The sequence below is a fragment of the Macaca fascicularis genome, chromosome 1 (assembly GCF_037993035.2).
Source record: "Macaca fascicularis isolate 582-1 chromosome 1, T2T-MFA8v1.1".
Classification (NCBI taxonomy): domain Eukaryota; kingdom Metazoa; phylum Chordata; class Mammalia; order Primates; family Cercopithecidae; genus Macaca; species Macaca fascicularis.
In genome coordinates, this window is record NC_088375.1 from 195,013,376 (window position 1) to 195,030,615 (window position 17,240).

The 17,240-nt window shown below is 44.5% G+C and overlaps 2 protein-coding genes across 15 annotated transcripts in view; one reads left to right on the forward strand and one right to left on the reverse strand.

Annotated features, from left to right (window-relative positions):
* Positions 1-2,655: 2,655 nt before the first annotated feature.
* On the reverse strand, positions 2,656-3,255 carry LOC135966304 (thioredoxin). The gene has a single exon (XM_065524647.1). It carries the CDS (start codon positions 3,117-3,119, stop codon positions 2,802-2,804), a length of 318 nt encoding a protein of 105 aa, XP_065380719.1. The 5' UTR covers positions 3,120-3,255; the 3' UTR covers positions 2,656-2,801.
* A 5,273-nt stretch (positions 3,256-8,528) lies between these two features.
* Positions 8,529-17,240, forward strand: part of TRIT1 (tRNA isopentenyltransferase 1) — a 52,596-nt gene continuing 43,884 nt past the window's right edge. For all 14 annotated transcript variants that reach the window (XR_010579538.2, XR_012422050.1, XR_012422058.1 and 11 more), the window contains exon 1: positions 8,529-8,715. Coding sequence is in view for 1 of the 14 variants with exons in the window: in XM_045373827.2 (XP_045229762.1) it covers positions 8,542-8,715 (174 nt within the window). In the remaining 13 variants the exon portion in view is untranslated. The remainder of the gene's footprint in view (positions 8,716-17,240) is intronic.

Genomic DNA, 17,240 nt, shown 5'->3' on the forward strand with positions numbered 1-17,240 from the left:
TTACAAACATGATCACAAAATAAGGCAATATGTGTCTCAAAAAGTGCTATGAGCCTCAGAAAGGGAAGAGAACATTTTGTTTGGAGTCATCATGAAAGTTTTTGTTGGAAATTGTGACATTGACCAGAACTAGAAGTACAGGTAGTATTTGGCTAAGTGAAACGAAGAATGTTCTAGGCTAAGAGAATAGCTCTGGAGAAGAGCAGTTAAGAAGGTTGTGTCAAATCTGGGGACAGGGGAGAAATCTGGTCTGATGTGCTGGCTGGGTAGTCTCATTTTTACAAAATAAGGAGGATTGCACTAGATTTCTAAGGGGATCCTTTCAAGAGCAAACATCCTCTTTGAAATAGGGAAGTCAGGGGAAGAAACTGATTGTGGTTTGGGACATGATGAAATTAAGGTGATGGGGTCATCCGAAATGAAGTACCCAGCAAGTTGAAAATGTGATACCGAGGCTTTAGAAAGGGATTTGAATGCAAGATACAGGCTTGAGACTCATCAGGATATAAAGATGGCAGGGTAAAGTGGCTCATGCCTGTAATCCCAGCACTTTGGGAGGCTGAGGCAGAAGGATCACTTGAGGCCAGGAGTTCAAGACCAGGTTGGGCAACGTAGTAAGACCCTGTCTCTACAAAAGAAAAACAAATTAATTAAAAAGCTGTTATCCTTTTTTTTTTTTTTTCTAGACAGAGTCTTGCTCTGTCACCCAAGCTGGAGTGCAGTGGCACAATCTCAGCTCACTGCAACCTCCGCCTCCCAGGTTCTAGTGATTCTCCTGCCTCAGCCTCCCAAGTAGCTGGTATTACAGATGCCCACCACCATGCCCAGCTAATTTTTGTGTTTTTAGTAGAGATGGGGTTTCACTATATTGGCCAGGCTGGCCTCGAACTCCTGACCTCAGGTAATCTGCCCACATCGGCCTCCCAGAGTGCTGGAATTACAGGTGTTAGCCCCCCCACGCCCAGCCCTAAAAAGCTGTTATCTTGACACTGGGAGGCTGAGGCTGGAGGATCACTTGGGGCCAGGCATTTGAGACCAGCCTGGGCAACACAGTGAGACTCTGTCTCTTAAAAAAAAAAAAAAAAAAAAGGCCGGGCGTGGTGACTCATGCCTGTAATCCCAGCGCTTTGGGAGGACCAGGTGGGTGGATCACCAGGTCAGGAGTTCAAGACCAGCCTGGCCAACATGGTGAAACCCCGTCTCTACTAAAAATACAAAAATTAACCAGGTGTGGTGGCGCAGCCCTGTAATCCTAGCTACTCAGGAGGCTGAGGCAGGAGAATTGCTTGAACCCATGAGGAAGCAGTTGCAGTGAGCCGAGATCATGCCACTGCACTCCAGCCTGGGCAACAAAAGAAGACTCTGTCTCAAAGGAAAAAAAAAAAAGGATATACAGATGATTAAGGCCCAGGATGCCAAGCTAAGAGAAAGAGAAGGGGCCTGGGAAGTAAAGGAGAGAGCTTGAAAGAGCAATGAGATTAGAACTGGAAAGGATGTCTGATGCTTCTTTCCCTTTTGCACCTCCCCCACCCTGATTTTGCAGCCTTCAGGGATCCTCTGTTGGGTTGCAGGCTGTCTTAGAGGGCTGCACAGGCTAGAAGTAAGCCCCCTTTAAGAATATTCTGGGGTGCTCTGGAGCAAACCCTACAACTTAACTTTAGGTATAACACAAACCCTGTAACAAAGTGAGCTCTACCCTCTTCTTCTTCGCACTTGCTTTGAGCAATTCTGATGCTCCCCAAAATTCAAATTCAAATTGGCCAATAGCCAATGGAAATAGTAATGTAAATAGCAATTCACTGACTCAATGTAAGATATTGTGATTACTCATAGGCACTGTACTAGGGGATGGCAATATTGTCATCCCCTCCCCACCACCAAAATTCATGTCCTTGCAGAACTGTGAAGGTGACCTTATTCAGAAATAGGGTCTTTGCAGATGTAATCAGGTTAGATGAGGTCATACTAGATTAGGATATGCCCAAATTCAGTCAGTGATGTCCCAAGAAGAGGGAAATTTGAACACAGACACACATAGAGGGAAAACGTCCATGGTAAGACAGAGGTAGAGATTGGGGTTATGCTGCCACAAACCAGAGAACAACGAAAGTTTGCTGGCAACCACCAGAAGCTACAGGAAGAAGGGAGGGATTCTTCCCTAGAGGGAAGCACGGGGGCATGGCCCTGTGGACACCTTGATTTCAGACTTCTAGACTCCAGAACCACAAGAAAATTAATTTCCCTTGGTGTTTTTTTTTTTTCTGGTTTGTTTTTGTTTTTGCTTTTTTGAGATTAAAAGAAACAAAAAACAAAACAAAAAAAACCAGCCTGTTGCCCAGGCTGGAGTACAGTGGTACAGTCTCTGCTCACTGCAACCTCTGCCTCCCGGGTTCAAGCGATTCTCGTGCCTCATCCCTGCCCCTGACTGAGTAGATGGGGTTATAGGAGTGCACCATCATGCCCGGCTAATTTTTGTATTTTTAGTAGAGATGGGGTTATAGGAGTGCACCATCATGACCGGCTAATTTTTGTATTTTTAGTAGAGATAGGGTTTCACTATGTTGGCCAGGCTGGTACCGAATTCCTGGCCTCCCACTTTGGCTTCTCAAAGTACTGGAAATACAGGGGTGAGCCACCATGCCCTGCCAATTTCCCTTTTTTTTTTTAAAGTGTTAGAATTAATGTTTTATTGTCACGCAGATGGCAACTGGGTTTATGTCTTCATATTTTATATTTTTGTAAATTAAAAAAATTACAAGTTTTAAATAGCCAATGGCTGGTTATGTTTTCAGAAAACATGATTAGACTAATTCATTAATGGTGGCTTCAAGCTTTTCCTTATTGGCTCCAGAAAATTCACCCACCTTTTGTCCCTTCTTAAAAAACTGGAATGTTGGCATGCATTTGACTTCACACTCTGAAGCAACATCCTGACAGTCATCCACATCTACTTCAAGGAATACCACGTTGGAATACTTTTCAGAGAGGGAATGAAAGAAAGGCTTGATCATTTTGCAAGGCCCACACCACGTGGCTGAGAAGTCAACTACTACAAGTTTATCACCTGCGGTGTTCAAGGCTTCCTGAAAAGCAGCCTTGCTCTCGATCTGCTTCACCATCTTTGCTGCTGGGGTCTGAGGAGCGGCTGTAAGGACCGATGGAAATGGATCCAAAGCACCAGACCGAGCTTGAGTCGCCGCTTGCTCTCCCTTTATAAACGGGCACGCCCGGCGTGCGTGTGGCGGGGGCGCGCGCGCCCAATTTCCCTTGTTTTAAGCCACCCAGTTTGTAGTAATTTATGACAGGCCTAGGAATCTAATATAGGAACCACATTCATCATAAAATATCTCCCACAGGAAATATTTTTTTGGGGGGTAGATAATTAGCATGAAGATTGGGCTGCAAAAAAACAAAACAAAACAAAACAAAACCATCTTAGGTTGTATCAAAAAGCTAATGTTGGCCAGGTGCCGTGACTCACGCCTGTAATCCTAGCTCTTTGTGAGTCTGAGGTGGGCAGATTAGTTGAGGCCAGGAGTTCGAGACCAGCCTGGCCAACATGGCAAAACCTCATCTCTATTATAAACTTTTATAAATAAATTTTTAAAAAACTAGTGTTTGTCTTTGACCCAACTTTCTTCCTTACCTTGGAGATAGATGCTTCAGGCCTCCCACAGCATGTTCCTTTTTCTGTCCTAAATGTCAGCACATCCTCTAAAATTCCATCTGGAACCTTTTGGATGATCTGCTTTAAATGGCCCTTTTACTCTAATGGCTTTATCTTTTGCCTTCTCCCTGTATATTTCTTTCTTTCTTGAAAGATTTTGAATGAGTTATTTAAAGTATACAGAGGATAGGAAATACTACTGAATAAACACTCATGGGTCATCACTGAGATTTTCCTCCCTATCTTTCTGCACCCCCCACGTTCTCCTTTTCTGCCATCTTTCTGTGCCCATCCCACCCTATGCATTGCTCTCAATCTCCTAAAGAAGGTGAGGTAGGTGCAGAAATCCTAACTCTATGTCTGCCCTTGGGGTATAACTCACACATAGTGGGCGTGAGAATTAAATGACTGACTGTGGGCTTTCTGTAGGACAGGCAAGGAATTACTACTCTCCAAGTAATTAGAGTATCCCTGGTACCTCATTTCTGCATTTTAGATATGCTCTTCCAGACTGAACTTATCCTGGCATGTTTGCCTTTATTTTATTTTATTTATTTTTTTTTATTTTTATTTTTTTTGAGACGGAGTCTCCCTCCGTGGCCCAGGCTGGAGTGCAGTGGCTGGATCTCAGCTCACTGCAAGTTCCGCCTCCTGGGTTCACGCCATTCTCCTGCCTCAGCCTCCCAAGTAGCTGGGACTACAGGCGCCCACCACCTCACCCGGCTAGTTTTTTCTATTTTTTAGTAGAGACGGGGTTTCACCGTGTTAGCCAGGATGGTCTCGATCTCCTGACCTCGTGATCCACCCGTCTCGGCCTCCCAAAGTGCTGGGATTACAGGCTTGAGCCACCGCGCCTGGCATGTTTGCCTTTAAAACCAGATTTCTTTGTCCATAATAATCTGTAATGCGTGGAGCATGTTGGAGATGGGATTCTGCATCCATCACCTCTAGACATATACATACATTTTAAGTGAGAGACTCTTTCTTTTTGAGCCTCCCTTCCAGAACACAGTGAGCTACTTCCCCTCTGGCCTCACAGAAAGGGGAGGGGAGTCAGAGCCAATACCTAGGCATGAGTACAACTAGCTTCCCTGACTCCCTATTGCCTTCTTTTGTCTCTTTTTCACTCTGCAAAGCTTCCCATTAGAGGGTTTTATGTAGTTTTTAAAAGAAATACTTATTATCTCTTGGTCATAGACTTCAATTTCCCAATTTTCCCTTGAACTTAATGTCTCCAATTAGGATTTCAAGTTACAGAATATCTTTCAGGACCTATTTTTAGTATAATTTAGAGTTCAGAAGATCACTAGGGAGACAAACAAAGCTACAAATAAAATAGCCTAAGGTATTTTTAAAAATATGTTCTCATTCTCTTTTGGTAGGACTAATAGAATTACGATGAATGGAAATGGTACTTTTTTTTTTTTTCACTTCTCCTCATTTGTTTTGGACCACAGGCTCCATTCTGATTTAGGAGTCTTTCCTGCTCAGCATTTCAGTGATAATTCTCCCCATGGTCTATAGGATCCCTGTTCTCCTTGTTTCTATAGCAACAGTCCTGTGTTGCTTGGCTAGAAGCAATTTTCTGCTGCTATGGTGAAGCTCCATTTTTCCATTCCTTTCTCCCTAGTTGCCTTGGTAACGAGTCTCTTCATCTTCTGGTCTCTTGGTGGTAAATTCCACCCCCATCTTTTTTTCTCTTTCTAGTAATAGTCACCTGGTCATGACTTGGACAGTGCTATCCCATCTGTGAGTGAGCATACTCTGTCATGGTCAGATTGTCATCATGAAATCAGCCTCCCTTTTCCTTTAATTGCATCATTTCTCTGGCCTGCCATCTTTCTGGTGGTTGTCATGGTAACTGTACCCTCTGAAAGTCTCTAGGCAAAGGTTCTACAGTTAACAACCATCATGTGAGAGTGTCTGCCAATATGTGGCCATGCATCTCCATTTTAAACCCAGCCCCAGGCGGGTACCACACATTGGAGAGAACAGGACTTTTGATCAAAGCAGGCTGGATTGAGAAAAGGAGGGACAGGGGACCCATAACTGGAAACTGGTATTCTCCAAACGATATATGTGGCAACAAGGTTTAGGCTGGGTCTGCGAGAGTGGTCATTATGCCAATGGGGATTCAAGTGATTGAGAAATGTATTAGCAGTCATTCCAGCAGGCCTGTCAAGGGCTTGAAACTTGCAGGGGTCATTCCTTTGGCCCAGGGGATCCTGGTGATATGACCTGAGAGTTAGAGCCAATCTCAGTGAAAAAGCAATTCGAACTCTTAAATTGGCTAACAAGGGGTTAGTAGAATAGGTATTTAGGCACCTTTACACATTACTGAACATTTCTATGCCCGTAGGCTGCTTCTTTTACCTCTTTAGAGAGGCCGATGGGGTGTTACTATTTTAATAATACAAACTGTTCAACAAATGGTGGGTGATATGTGCCAGGGCATTGTAGCAGGCACTTTTCAGACATTACTTCATTTTCTCCTCATGGCAATCTTGAGAGGAATTTAAAGATAAGAACACTGAGGTTAAGAGGTAAAGTTAGACCAGAAGTGCTGGTTCACTCCTATAATCCCAGCAGTTTAGGAGGCCCAGGCAGGAGGATCACTTGAGGGAGGCGGTCACCAGCCTGGGCAACTTGCAAGACCTCATCTGTCAAAAAGAAAAAAAAAATAGTGGGCGTGCAGTACCAACTGGGGTGGGGTGATGGGGTGCTGAGGTGGGAGGATTGTTTGAGCTCAGGAGGTCAAGACTGCAGTGAGCTGTAATTGATTGCACCACTGCACTGAAGCCTGGGCAACAGAGCAAGATCCTGTCTCAAAAAAAAAAAGAGGTGAAGTTAATGAAGTTCACAGAGCTGATAAATGGCAGAGCTGGGATTTGAACCCAGCTCTATATGACCCCAAAGGCCTTTCTTAAACTGGTGTGGTCTCTGGAATTCTACTCCTGTCTGGTCCTAATTTTTTCCACCTCCATTTTAACCTCAGGGTTGCTACGACTTTAATCCTTCCTTTTTTTTTGAGACTGAGTCTTGCTCTGTCGCCCAGGCTGGAGTGCAGTGGCTAATCTTGATTTACTGCGACCTCCTTCCTGTTTCAAGCGGTTCTCCTACCTCCCCCATAGCTGGGATTACAGGCACATACCACCATGCCCTGCTAATTTTTGTATTTTTAGTAGAGATGGAGGTTTCACCATGTTGGCCAGGTTGGTCTTGAACTCCTGACCTTGTGATCAGCACAACTTGGCCTTCCAAAGTGCTGGGATTACAGGGGTGATCCACCGTGCCTGGCTATTTATTTATTTATTTGAGAAGGAGTTTAGCTCTTGTTGCCCAGGCTGGAGTGCAATGATGAGATCTTGGCTCACTGCAACTTACGCCTCCCAGTTCAAGCAATTCTCTGGTCTCAGCCTCCTAAGTAGCTGGGATTACAGGTGTGCACCACCATGCCTGGCTAATTTTGTATTTTTAGTAGAGACAGGGTTTCACCAGGTTGTTCAGGCTGGTCTCAAACTCCTGACCTCAGGTCATCCACCTGCGTCAGCCTCCCAAAGTGCTGGGATTACAGGCTGAGCCACGGTTCCCAGTCAACTTTAATCCTTTCTACCAGACTTCCTTTTCCCTTTCCTATTTTGCAGATTGTAGTTTACTTGCTTGTTTTTCTCTGTTCTCACCCCATCTGTTGCATTCTTTGGCCAAGGAGAGGAAAAGGTTTGCTTTCTGTTTTTTTTTTTTGTTTTGTTTCTTTGTTTTTTGGGACGGAATTCTGCTCTTGTTGCCCAGGTTGGAGTGCAATGGTGCGATCTCGGCTCACTGCAACCTCCACTTCCCAGGTTCTCGTGCCTCAACCTCCCAAGTAGCTGGGATTAAAGGCGTGCGCCACCACACCCGGCTAATTTTTTTATTTTTAGTAGAGACAGGGTTTCACCATGTTGGTCAGGCTGGTCTTGAACATCTAACCTCAGCCTCGGCCTCCCAATATGCTGGGATTACAAGCATGAGCCACTGTGCCGGGCCAAAGGTTTGCTTTGTGATTGAGTGTGAGGTTGTATTACGGGATGAAAATATTAGAGCGGCTGCCCTGGCCTGAGAACTGGGCAGACCTCATTCTGGAGAATGCCACCTCTGACCGGCAAGTCATTCTCCTCTTCATTTAACAAGTATTGGATGTCTCTTCGGTACCAGGTACTGTGCTAGGCACTGGAGATACAGCAATGATCTAGGCAGAATTTATCCCAATAAGTTAGACAAAAAAACAAGAGACCTATTTATAATTTTATATTGTAATAAGCACTATGATAAAAAATAACTTGAGTGCTGTGAAAGAATAATAGGGACGGATCTATTTAGATAGGGTTGCCATCTACTATTCAAGATGGCAGGTGGCCCGGCGCGGTGGTGCACGCCTGTAATCCCAGCACTCTGGGAGGCCGAGGCAGGTGGACTGCCTGAGCTCAGGAGTTCGAGACCACCCTGGGCAACATGGTGAAACCTCGTCTCTACTAAAATACAAAAAATTAGCCGGGCATGGTGGCGGGCGCCTGTAGTCCCAGCTACTCGGGAGGCTGAGGCAGGAGAATCGCTTGAACCCAGAAGGCGGAGGTTGCAGTGAGCCGAGATCGCGCCACTGCACTCCAGCCTGGGCGAGAGAGGGAGACCCTGTCTCCAAAAAAGAACAAACAACAACAACAAAAGAGACGGCAGGTAGTTGAGGTTCTGACACCAGCTAGTTGACTGCAGTCATGTCGCCTGGGTCCTGCAGCTCCCTCCTCCCTAAGCAACCTAGCTACAAAGCCTGAGATCCGCGCAGGCGCACAGACGGTTGCTATGGGGACAGCTGCTCCGGCGCAAGCGCAGACTGCCACAAGATGTCGTCCGTGGCGGCTGCACGAGCAGTTCCTGTGGGCCGTGGGCTCCGGGGCCTGCAACGGACCCTACCTCTTGTAGTGATTCTCGGGGCTACAGGCACCGGCAAATCCACGCTGGCGTTGCAGCTAGGCCAACGGCTCGGCGGTGAGATCGTCAGCGCTGACTCCATGCAGGTATGGCAGTGCGGCTGGCCCGGGCGCCTGGGAACCCCGGAGGCCGCGTGGACACCCTGTGGCAAAGGTCTTAAAGGGTGAACCCCGAGGCTGTAGGGGCGGAGGGAGTAGATAAAGGGAGCCCATACTTACTAAGCGCCCGCCGCATGCCAGACACAGTGCCAGAGGTTTCCCTTATCATCGTCTCATTAACTGCTCACGACGTTACTGTTTGGTAGATACTGTGATCTCGTTTTATGGAGAAGGGAATAGGGGCTTAGGAAGGTGAAACGACTTTTTCCATGTCATATAGCGAGTAAGTAGAAGACATGGTATTTGAACCTACAAGGTCGACATATAGGTATCCAGTAAATATTTTTTGAATAAAAATGATTCCAGAGCTTTTGTTATAACTCTAACTCTAACCCTAACCCAGCGAGATCAGGATAAATTGGATACCACCTATAGTGTCTGCTGGGGGAGTGGAATAGGGTTGACAGTCAGGAGACCTGGATTCTAGTCCTGAATCTGCCATAGGCCATGTGACTTCGGATCAACAATGTCGTTTATATGGACGTTATTTTATGTAACTGTGAAGTGAGGAAAATGTCACCTACCGCACAAGGTTATAGTGCTTAATAAATGGGATCATGAGCGTTAGAACGAAGAACAGAGTCCCTGTCCGGAGTAAGGTCAGACTCGTGGTAAATGGGTTTTTAAGCGGAGGTTTTAAATCATGCTGGCTGATTTAAAGTTGAAGGGGCTTTGTCCTCTTTGAACTGGGAGGCCCAGAAGGGGTGTACATCACATCTGGGAGCATTTTGCTCCATTAAGAGTGGGTAGTGGGTGACATTTTGGGTAAATCTCTGATGGAGGAACTACAGCAGCTGTTTGTTGATGATAATTTACAGTTATGAGTCTTCACAGAGTAAACGAGATGTTGAGCATGAAATAACCTGGCACTGAACATAGCACCTGATGAGTACTCAGCAAAGAAGGGCAGTTCCTTTCCCCAATTCACCCAGAAGCCTACGGGCATAGTTTCTGCTTTCATTAGTTTATTTGGCATGACAAGACCATCAGCACACATGAAACGATTGGATAATTCAACAAATAATTTGTTTGCAGTCCACTTTGTGCCAGCTTCAGAAGACAATTTACCTCAAATCCCAGCTGTCTTTTCCAGGATATGCAACTATAGCCTAACCTCTTCATGCCTTTGTTTCTTCTTCTGTAAAGTAGGACTAATAATATCAATAACATAACATTATTGTGACGATTAAATGAGATAAAGTATGTGCAGTACTTAATACAATATATGGCACATAATAAGAGCTAAAAATACAGTAGTTGCTATTTTCTGCAAGGCCCTACTGAAGAGACAAAATCGTAATTTCTGCCCTTGAGTTTTAGTCCAGCTGAACATAAAACAAGGCAGAGCTAATAAATGTTTGGACAAATATTTTAATGGATTTGCAAGATGTTGGGAGGAGAGAGGCTACAAATGCTAGATTTTATGACAAGTATTATAGAATTACTGAGACAGGAGAAATCATTGAAGGCTGGCTTAGTACAGAAAGCTCTCTGAAAAAGGGCTTGAAAAATAGGTCAAGTTGCGATAGGTAAGAAAGAAGAAAAGACTTATTAAAGGAAAACATGAAGTTGGTCCAAAGGTATTGAGTTGTCTCAGTTGATTGTTCACAGTCAGTTACAGATGGAACTCCTTTTTCTACTCTTTGGCCCCTTCTCACTGCTGTACATGACTAGTCTTTTTTTTTTTTTTTTTTGAGACAGAGTCTCGCTCTGTCGCCCAGGCTGGAGTGCGGTGGCCGGATCTCAGCTCGCTGCAACCTCCGCCTCCCGGGTTTATGCCATTTTCCTGCCTCAGCCTCCCGAGTAGCTGGGACTACAGGTGCCCGCCACCTCACCCAGCTAGTTTTTTGTATTTTTTAGTAGAGACGGGGTTTCACCGTGTTAGCCAGGATGGTCTCAATCTCCTGACCTCGTGATCCGCCCATCTTGGCCTCCCAAAGTGCTGGGATTACAGGCTTGAGCCACCGCGCCCGGCCTTGACTAGTCTTAAAAAAAAAAAAAAAAAAAAAAAAAGGAACATGAATGAAGATGAAGATTTAGAAAGTGAAATGGCCATAGTGTGTAGGAAGGATAGTAAAAGGAGACTGTTCAATTGTAGATATGGAATGTGAGATGAGTAACATGATGAAGGTAATGTGTAAGGAACATTCATTTGTGAGCAGTATGTATGGTACTTGGATAAAAAATATCCAAGAATGGTATAATAATAGATCTTTGGTCTGATACTTCAGAGACTTAAGTAATAATAGTTTCAGTAAGATGGAGTTACACTGATGACATCTAAGGTCCATGCCAATATTTATGTTCTATAATTTCTTTTTTTTTTTTCTGGAGACAGAGTTTCGCCTTGTCTCCCAGGCTGGAGTGCAGTGGCGTGATCTTGGCTCAATGCACACTCTGCCTCCTGGGTTCAAGGATTCTCCTGCCTCAGCCTCCCAAGTAGGGATTACAGGCACCTGTCCAACACCCAGCTAAGTTTTGTATTTTTAATTGTATTTTATTTTTATTTTTTATTTTGAGACAGTGTCTCGCTCTGTTGCCCAGGCTGGAGTGCAGTGGCGCCATCTCAGCTCACTGCAAGCTCCGCCTCCCAGGTTCACACCATTCTCCTGCCTCAGCCTCCCAAGTAGCTGGGACTACAGGCGTCCGCCGCCACGCCCAGCTAATTTTTTGTATTTTTTGTAGAGACGGGGTTTCACCATGTTAGCCAGGATGGTCTCGATCTCCTGACCTCGTGATCCACCTACCTTGGCCTCCCAAAGTGCTGGGATTACAGGTGTGAGCCACTGCGCCCAGCCAGTTTTGTATTTTTAGTAGGGACGGAGTTTTGCCATGTTGGCCAGACTGGTCTTGAACTCCTGATCTCAGGTGATCCATCCTCCCCACCCTCCCAAAGTGCTAGGATTACAGGCGTGAGGCACTGCACCTGGCCTTACATCTATTTTTAAGTAGGTTACTGGGTTCTGTCAGTGAGGGTTGGATATAGCTCTATAATAGCTATTATGTCTTGTTACTCATAGCTGTGTACCATAGAAATGTTTCTTTCTTTTTTCTTTTCTTTTTTTTTCGAGATGGAGTTTTGCTCTGTCGCCCAGGCTGGAGTGCAGTGGCATGATCTCTGCTCACTGCAACCTCCACCTCCCAGGTTCAAGCAATTCTCCTGCCTCAGCCCCCCAAGTAGCTGGGATTACAGATGTCCGCCACCACGCTCGGCTAATTTTTGTATTCTTAGTGGAGATGGGGTTCCACCATGTTACCCAGGCTGGTCTCAAACTCTTGACCTCGTGATCCGCCTGCCTTGGCCTCCCAAAGTGCTGGGATTACAGGTGTGAGCCACCGCACACGGCCCAATTTGTGTTTTTAACCAGTGAGAGGAGATGCTGCTTTTCAGTGACTTTAGGTTGACTCAAAAGTATTTGGTAAACATGTAAACAAAATGATATTGTAGATGTTGAATCACCAGCTACTTGAAATAACATTTTCAATTTCAAGTAACTCCACAGGCCAAGCAATAATAAATATCAGCAACTCAAATTTGCATAGCACTGTTTACCAAATGTTTAGTTTCTTCTTTTTCTTCTTCCTTTTTCTTGTTGATTTGAGGTCTTGCTCTATTGCCCTGGCTGGAATGCAGTGGTGCATACATAGCTCACTGCTCTAACTTTGTTTTTGTTGTGTGTTTTGTTTTTTTTTGAGATGGAGTATTGCTCTGTCACCAGGCTGGAGTACAGTGGCACTATCTCAGCTCACTGCAACCTCCACCTCCTGGATTCCAGTGATTCTCCTGCCTCAGCCTCCCGAGTAGCTGGGAGTACAGGCACATGCCACCAGGCCCAGCTAATTTTTATATTTTTAGTAGAGACGGGGTTTCACCATGTTGGCCACGATGGTCTCGATTTCTTGACCTAGTGATCTGCCTCCCAAAGTGCTGGGATTACAGGCGTGAGCCACCACGCCCAGACTTTTTTTTTGTTTTTCAGATGGAGTTTCGCTATTGTGGCCCAGGCTGGAGTGCAATGGCACCATCTTGGCTCACTGCAACCTCCGCTTCCCAGGTTAAGTGATTCTCCTGCCTCAGCCTCTCTAGTAGCTGGGACTACAGGCATGTACCACTGTGCCTGGCTAATTTTGTATTTTAGTAGAAATGGGGTTTCACTGTATTGGCCAGGCTGGTCTGGAACTCCTGACCTCAGGTGATCCGCTTGCCTTGGCATTCCAAAGTGCTGGGATTACAGGTGTGAGACACCGCGCCTGGCACTGCTATAACTTTGAACTCCTGAGTTCAAGCAGTCCTCCTGTCTCAAGTAGCCGGGACTATAGGCATGGAACACTGTGATGGTGAGAGAGAGAGAGAGAGAGAGAGAGAGAGAGAGAGAATTTTTAAAAAATCCTCACAATAGCCTCATAAAATGGATATTATCACTTCACAGTTAAGAAAATAGGCCTAAGGTCTTAGAATAAGTAGCAGACCTGGAGTCTGAACATAGGTTTCTGCTTTCCTTGTCCAGAGGCATATCTACTACACAAAGCCATTTCCTTTAAGATGAGCAGGAGCTGTGGGGTTCAATCAGTAGGGAGTTTTTTGTTTGTTTGTTTGTTTGTTTGTTTGTTTTGAGATGGAGTCTCACTCTGTCACCTAGGCTCACGATCTTGGCTCACTACAACCTCTGCCTCCCTTTGGCTCACTACAACCTCTGCCTCCTGTATTCAAGCAATTCTCCTGCCTCAGCCTCCCGAGTAGCTGGGACTGACTATAAGCATGTGCTACCACGCCTGGCTAATTTTTTGTATTTTTAGTAGAGACGGGGTTTCACTGTATTAGCCAGGATGGTTTTGATCTCTTGACCTTATGATCCGCCAGCCTCAGCCTCCCACAGTGCTGGGATTACAGGCATGAGCCACTGCGCCAGGCCAGGAGTTTTTAACTTGTATGCCATTCATCCTTCATAGGAGTGTGCAACATTTTGATCAGGATATAAGATGTATTTTAGGATTCATATTGTAAATCACAGTGTTAATTCATAGTGGTATCTGTCAAGTGGAGTGTTGAGCTGACTGGAAGCCACCTGATGTACTTTGGGGATAAAATTCGCTGCAGCTAAGAGATATTAATAGAATCTAATGTCAAGTTCGTATCAAAGACAGATAGTGTTTATTGGAACAAAGGGTAAACTTGGACTTGTGGAGAGCCTAGACAGAACAGTAAACTTCTTTGTTGTAACACACCAAAGGGTGACCAAATAGAAGGTGTGATCACTAGAAAGTTTTTTCAAGTTTCCAAATTGGGTTTTTTAAAACCAATATTTGCATTTTAATAATTCCTTTTGGTGTGCTGCTGAAAATTTTCTATTCAGAAGTGTACCAGTAACTCAAAAACTATTGTACAACACTATCTTAAATGTTAAATTGTCTCGTACCTTATACTGCTTTTGTCACCCCTTTGTCCTGCTTTAAACTGTAGGGTCATCCCAGGCAACACCTACCCAAGGTCAACCCTACAGCACCTACAGGGCAGTTCCTATCCAGAGAAAGTATTTGTTTTTGTAAACATTGAATAAGTGCTTTAAGCTTTGAGGTAAAACTACAACGGGGTTGTTAAAGGTATTGTGTCTATAGTGATAATTTCTTCATGTAGCCTGATATGCAGTAACTTGCTTCTGTAGCCATCTAGCAGCTGAAGGTCCTGCCTGTCCTCTTGCATCCCAGTGTTCTTTTTTTCTTTTTATTTGTTTCCTATGACACAGCCCCAGGAGGTCCTGAAAACACATGCCCTTCCATGATTCTTATGCAAGATAGTTGTGAATTGGGAAGTCAGAATTACTTTCTGAGAGGATTACCTTCTTTGGGATTTCTCTTGGGTTTTGCTGAGGATTTCTACATGGCAATTCTGACAGAAGTGAGAAACAACATTTGTGCTTTATTTTCTGAGTCTTCTGAATGCTGGTTGTTTCACAAATTATAGAAATAAAAATATTCTCTTTCAGTAGTAAGAGTCTGAATTCAAGGAGGGACAGGTAATACAATCCCTGTTTTCCAGGATGGAAAAACGGGAGGTACAGAAAGATTAAAGAGCTGTCTAGAGATCACAGTGCAAGACATGGGGAATTGGATCTGGGTCTTGTAACTCATTTGTAGAGTCTGATATATTTCAGGAAGATGATACCGAAGGTCTTCTTTTCAGTCTGAGTCTTTTTCTTGGCTTGTAAATTCAAGGTACAATGCCGGGCCTTCAGTGACTGGATGAAACATTGTACTGAGAAAATTGAAGGCCCTTGCCAAATATGTACAATGATGGCCTGGAAATACGAACTACCAACTATATGCTAAGAGAAAAGAAACAAAGTGTTCTGTTTGGGTTTATAGAGAGGAAATGTCTCTAATGCCTCAGTTTTTCAAGTCCTGTGGAGAAGCAGTAGCCATACATAGGAGCATAGTTCCTTTTGTGTTTGTTTAAATCTACAAGAGGAGAAGCAAATGATTTTTGGCAGTCTGACTAGTAAGCAAGCAGAATATGTGTCATCTTGTCATCTAATAGATGTGGAGCTCTTTGTTCTTTTTAAAAAAAAAAAAAAATAGGCCGGGCGCGGTGGCTCAAGCCTGTAATCCCAGCACTTTGGGAGGCCGAGGCGGGTGGATCACGAGGTCAGGAGATCGAGACTATCCTGGCTAACATGGTGAAACCCCGTCTCTACTAAAAATACAAAAAACTAGCCGGGCGTGGTGGCGGGCGCCTGTAGTCTCAGCTACTTGGGAGGCTGAGGCGGGAGAATGGCGTGAACCCGGGAGGCGGAGCTTGCAGTGAGCCGAGATCACGCCACTGTACTCCAGCCTGGGAGACACAGCGAGACTCCGTCTCAAAAAAAAAAAAAAAAAAAAAAAGAAACAAGGTCTCGCTATGTTGCCCAGGCTGGTCTTGAACTCTTGGCCCCAAGTGATCCTCCTGCATTGGCCTCCCAAAGTGCTAGGATTACAGGCATGAGCTACCCCACCTGGCCTCTGTATTCTTTTTGTCTGCTTTGAGACATACTCTAAGAGCCGTGTTTGTACCAAAAGACAGTCTGATCAAGGGATATGGGATGCTTCGGGGAGGGATATGAAAGGAGAGATGGGATGGTGGATCACAGTGGCTTAATAAAATGTGAAATAAAAGGCTTGAAGACCTGTGGTTTTGTTTGTTTTTGTTTTGTTTTTGTTTTTGTTTTTTTTCTTAAGACCTGTTAACCAGGAGAAATGGGGTCTATCTGGAAGCTATTTGACACAACCGACAAAGGCAGTCTTTTTTTTTGAAATGGAGTCTTGCTCTGTCACCCAGGCTGGAGTGCAGTGGCGTGATCTCGGCTCACTGCAAGCTAAGCCTCCCAAGTTCTAGCGATTCTTCTGCCTCAGCCTCCTGAGTAGCTGGGACTACAGGCGCGTGCCACCACACCTGCTAATTTTTTGTATTTTTAGTAGAGATGGGGTTCCACCATGTTAGCCATGATGGTCTCGATCTCCTGACCGCAGGTGATCTGCCATCCTCAGCCTCCCAAAGTGTTGAGATTACAGGCATAAGCCACCGCACCCAGCCAAAGGCAGTCTTTTAGAAGGACTGAGACTTACAAGAGGCTAAAAAGGAAATCTCAAAATTTTCAACTTATCATTCATATATATATACACACACACACATATAAATAATGAGTTTCTAGGTCCCTTGGTTCACTTCCATTGTAAATGAATTTAGTTTTCCTTTGGCTACAGTATTAAGCTGTGTATTTTGTACATATGTGGTCATGTTTTTGCACCTACAGGGAGAACTTTGGAGTCAAATCTGTGTTATATAAGGAAGGAGAAGTGACTACTGGCCAAATAGGAAACCACAGGAGAGAACAAATGAGGCTTGCAGATTCAGATTCATGAGGATGAGTGCTACCCTGATGTTTCAGTGCCTGGGGCAGGGTGTTGAAGCAGCTCCACTTCAAAAATAAATACATATTTGAGGAGTAAAAGTTACTTAGGGCATAAAGGAATTCACATATGTGCTCCAGTGTGGTTTAATGGAATTGGTTTTGTTTTTTTGTGTAGTTCTGGATTCCTTGGAAACTTGAATCAGACCAGGACCCTGCTTGCCTCTTGATTCCTTTGGGGCTCTGCTTGTGAGTAGCAGCCTCCCTGTACCTCCCTCATTGTGGCAGTCAGAGTTCAAGCCCTCACTACAGGAATGATCATAATAATTATACTACTGAAGATAATAGCAAGAATAATATATGTCAGGCACTGTTCTAAAAGTTTGACAAATATTATCTAATATCCTCACCATAACCTTTTGACGTGGGTACTGTTATTGTCTCATCCCTACTAAAAATTACTTTCTTAAATCCTCATCTCCATGCTGTTTTATACTTTTCCCTCTAACTCTTATTTATTTATTCATTCATCCTCCATCCCATTCTTTTCCTCTGTACCACTGTGTACAT

Excerpts from the sequence above, each read along its gene's own strand:
- LOC135966304 (XM_065524647.1), bottom strand. The coding sequence starts at position 3,119 with ATGGTGAAGCAGATCGAGAGCAAGGCTGCTTTTCAGGAAGCCTTGAAC.